The sequence below is a fragment of the Octodon degus genome, unplaced genomic scaffold (genome assembly GCF_000260255.1).
Source record: "Octodon degus isolate 3935 unplaced genomic scaffold, OctDeg1.0 scaffold00230, whole genome shotgun sequence".
NCBI lineage: Eukaryota > Metazoa > Chordata > Mammalia > Rodentia > Octodontidae > Octodon > Octodon degus.
This window is the reverse complement of record NW_004524806.1, coordinates 306,459-310,069: the sequence shown is the minus strand read 5'-3', so window position 1 is coordinate 310,069 and position 3,611 is coordinate 306,459. Positions and strand designations below refer to the sequence as shown.

The 3,611-nt window shown below is 41.5% G+C and overlaps 1 gene segment (V, D, J or C); it reads left to right on the top strand.

The window, feature by feature from the left end:
* Positions 1–599: 599 nt before the first annotated feature.
* LOC111813829 lies at positions 600–1,118 on the top strand. The segment is given in 2 exon segments: positions 600–676; positions 791–1,118. Coding segments are annotated over 2 exon segments (369 nt in total).
* The last annotated feature ends 2,493 nt before the right edge of the window (positions 1,119–3,611 follow it).

Here is a 3,611-nt window from a genome sequence, read left to right as displayed (position 1 = left end):
GATTAATGGGGAATGGGGTGGTATCAGGTACAGTGTGAGAGTAGAGTTAATTTATGAGCTGTACGGTCAGCTAATTGAACTGTTATTCCAAGAGAATGCTTTATAAGAGGCACACCTTGCTAGAGAACTCTTGAAAGAGTAGGCTGTTCCCAATGACAAGGCTCAAGTAGAAAGCCAAGATCAAGACTAGGCAGGGTGCTGCCCTGAGCAGAGGCTTCACTCTGTCCTAGAGCACAGGCAGGAAGTAGCTAAGGTCATGGTCAGAGCAGGAGTCGTCAGTCTTCTACTCACAGACAAAATGGACCTGAACCAGCCCATCGGGAAACACTGTATTCCTGCTTCTGTGGATCTGTGGGGATCTCAAATAGGAAAACAGACACTTGCATCCTGGTCTTGACAGAGGATCCTTTGGGCCACCTGCTGAGTTCTTGCAGTGTCCCACATATTTCAGTCCAAGCTCAATGTAGCTTCTGCCTCCCTCCCAGAAACAACACACAGACAGTGGTAGTCAATAGGCCTAGGGTAAGAAAAACTAATTTGCATACAGAGAACTCTGTCTCCTCTTGGGACTGAGGGTGTATAAGAGAGTCCTGCAGTGCACACGCTTCAGCACATCTCTGTGTCTGCACCATGGCCTTGACCCCACTCATCCTCCTTGTCATCCTTCACTGTAGAGGTCAGAACAGTATATGATTTCTTCATCTTACTGAATCTGCCTTTCAGACTCACTCTTATAATATTCTCTTCTCATTTCCTTTCTTCATGACATAATGCACTTCTGTATTTTCAGGGTCTCTGTCCCAGCTTGTGCTGACTCAGTCACCCTCTGCATCTGCCTCCCTCGGGGCCTCGGCCAAGCTCACCTGCTCCCTGAACAGCGAATACAAAACCTATGGCATTGCATGGTTCCAGCAGTACCCAGGGAAGGATCCTCAGTATGTGATGTGGGTTAAGAGTGATGGCACCTTCAATAAGGGGAATGGAATTCCTGACCGCTTCTCAGGCTCCAGCTCTGGGACTGACCGCTACTTGACCATCTCCAACATCAGTCCTGAGGATGAAGCCGACTACATCTGTGGTGCAGATTACAGCATTGGTGGGTCATCTGGTTAAGCACAGTGAAGCAGAAGAATGGGGAAGTGGGATAAAAACTATTTTCTCCATCTAATGCACCTACCACATAGCACTGAGAAATAATGTGTGACTTGTGATACCCAGAATATTGAACATTTCTGTATTCTGCTCTCCTAAAGAGCTATTAGGAGCTAGATTACTAGATCAGAATCCTGTAGAGAGCACTTGTCCATAGTGATGATGTGAACACTACGCAAAGTTTTATTTCCCTTGTTTGGTCCACTAAGTTTTCAGTATGTGAGGGCCAAAACATTCTTTTTCTTCTGTCTTTCAACACCGTTGTTCATTAAGTATATACTTCTAAATACTGACATCAAAGATCATTTGATTTCCAACCCTCATAAGCTCAATTTCATACATTTGGAATACTGCAATTTCAACAACAGTCACAGAGTAAAAATGTGAATCAATATTGAGATGTTCAAAATTATATATAATGTACAGAAGATTATTCACTTTTCTCACATGTTCAGTACCTGTGTTTGGGGAAGGAAGGACAAGAAAGCAATTACCTTCACCACAGTGAAGATGACAGCTGATATAAAATGTGCTTTCCAATAGAGACTTAAATAGGGACTAGAAAAGTCTCCTGGATAGTCCCAATCCTGAACTTTGAGATATTTTATTGTTGCCATTTTTAAAAGAGGAGCACAGAGCCGGCAAGATAGCTCAGTGGACTGAAGTGCCTGCTTTTGCAGAGCTCAGTGACGAGGGTTCAATCCCCAACATGCCGTGCCAGCCCCACCCCCAGGGCATGCTGAGAGGGAGATTGAGACTGGTCGTGGTGTTGCAGGCCTGTAATCCAAGCACTTGGGAGGCTGAAAACAAGAGAATCACTATGAGTCTCATCTACATAGTGTGACCTTGTACATCCTGTGGACCCTGCCCTAAATTCATAAAAGAAAAGAAAAGCCCATAGAAACATTGCTGGGGGTTTAGTGAGGGTCTTAGGTAATCTGTTCCAACATACAAGCAATGAAGCATGTAGTAAAGGAAATTGTCTACTCAACATTTTGAGATATCTGGACAAATACAGAAGTTTTTCAGCAGTCTGATGACTATTAAAAACAATGGTAGATTACAGTCTCATAACCATTTGCTTTATGCAGTTTTCTCTCTTGTTCATTATTATTGCTTTCTTGATAGTGGCATGGATGCCTTGAAAGTCCAGAGCAGGTATACAAACCAAGAATATGGTTTTCAAGCAGCCAATAACAGGTTTGCACTGCCCAGATAACTCCCACACCAGATACAGGTCTTTATGTGACCTTTATGGCTGCTCATGGAGAAGACTCATTGTAGGCTTTTGTCTTATTTTAGTGAATTGATGTTTATTTGTCTGAGCTTCTGTAACTTCAATGTGTTTTTAATATTAAGCAGCAGGATCAATGAACATTATAACTGGCTAAGCCAGTGATTACAGAGAGACCAAACAAGAGTCTAACCAAACCAGTACAGACTAACCAAAAACTGACATTTGAAAAGCTCTATTGGTTAGAATCCTCTAAATGAGAAGGTTGAATGGTATTTAACAGTATCTATCTATCTGTCTATTTATCTAAAAATTTATGAAACAGCTTTTACTTGATTTAAATTTTTCAAGACAATGATCACCAGGACAATGGAGATCCACAGAACCCAGCAGTTGCTCAGTTTAAGGTGCTGAAAACCCTCCATGAACGAGACCAATGTTGTAGAATCTTTCTGAGGCTGAAGGTTTGGAAAAACCTTAGAGATTCGGAGTTGCATGTCTACCTGCAAAGTCACTTGCATGCAACTGCACTGAATGTCTGAAGATTAAATTTGATGTTTACAATTAACCAAAGGAACAAAAAACACATGCACTGAAGAAGAATCAGGCTTTCTAGTGCAGTCAACATTCCTCTTCACTCGTCATTTCATGTGGGCTGCAATCCACTGGACGTTGGCACCCAAAAACAGAATTAGAGTTTTCCTCTCAGATTTCCAGTCAGTTCTGGGAAGGCCCCCTTATCCAGGATATGGTCTGAAAAGCTCCTGGTTGTCACTAAATCAGCCAGTTTGACAATCAAGGTATACCATCACAGAAGTACCTAATAATACTGATGTGCTATAGCTTACTCCTGAGGAATCAGAATCACACTCGGGGCTCAACTTATGTACATATCCAAGTAGGAAACAAGAAAGTTCTAGGCATCTTCCTCTGGATATAATTATAATTGAATGCCTGTGCAAGAATAAGGGAGGTTATATGGGACATAAATTTGTATAGCACTGCAGTGCCTTGAAACATGGAGCATCTTTTACAAAGGTTGAGATACATTTGTCTGAGACATTTACATCAATATATGTATACCATTTAGCTAACCATTGATGCATTTGAACACAAATAGCAACCACACAGGCAAGGAAATCAAACTTATAAACACAGCCTGAATACCTGTAACAATAAAACAATAATACTTATATCTATAGTAGAAATAGCAATAATGAAAAAA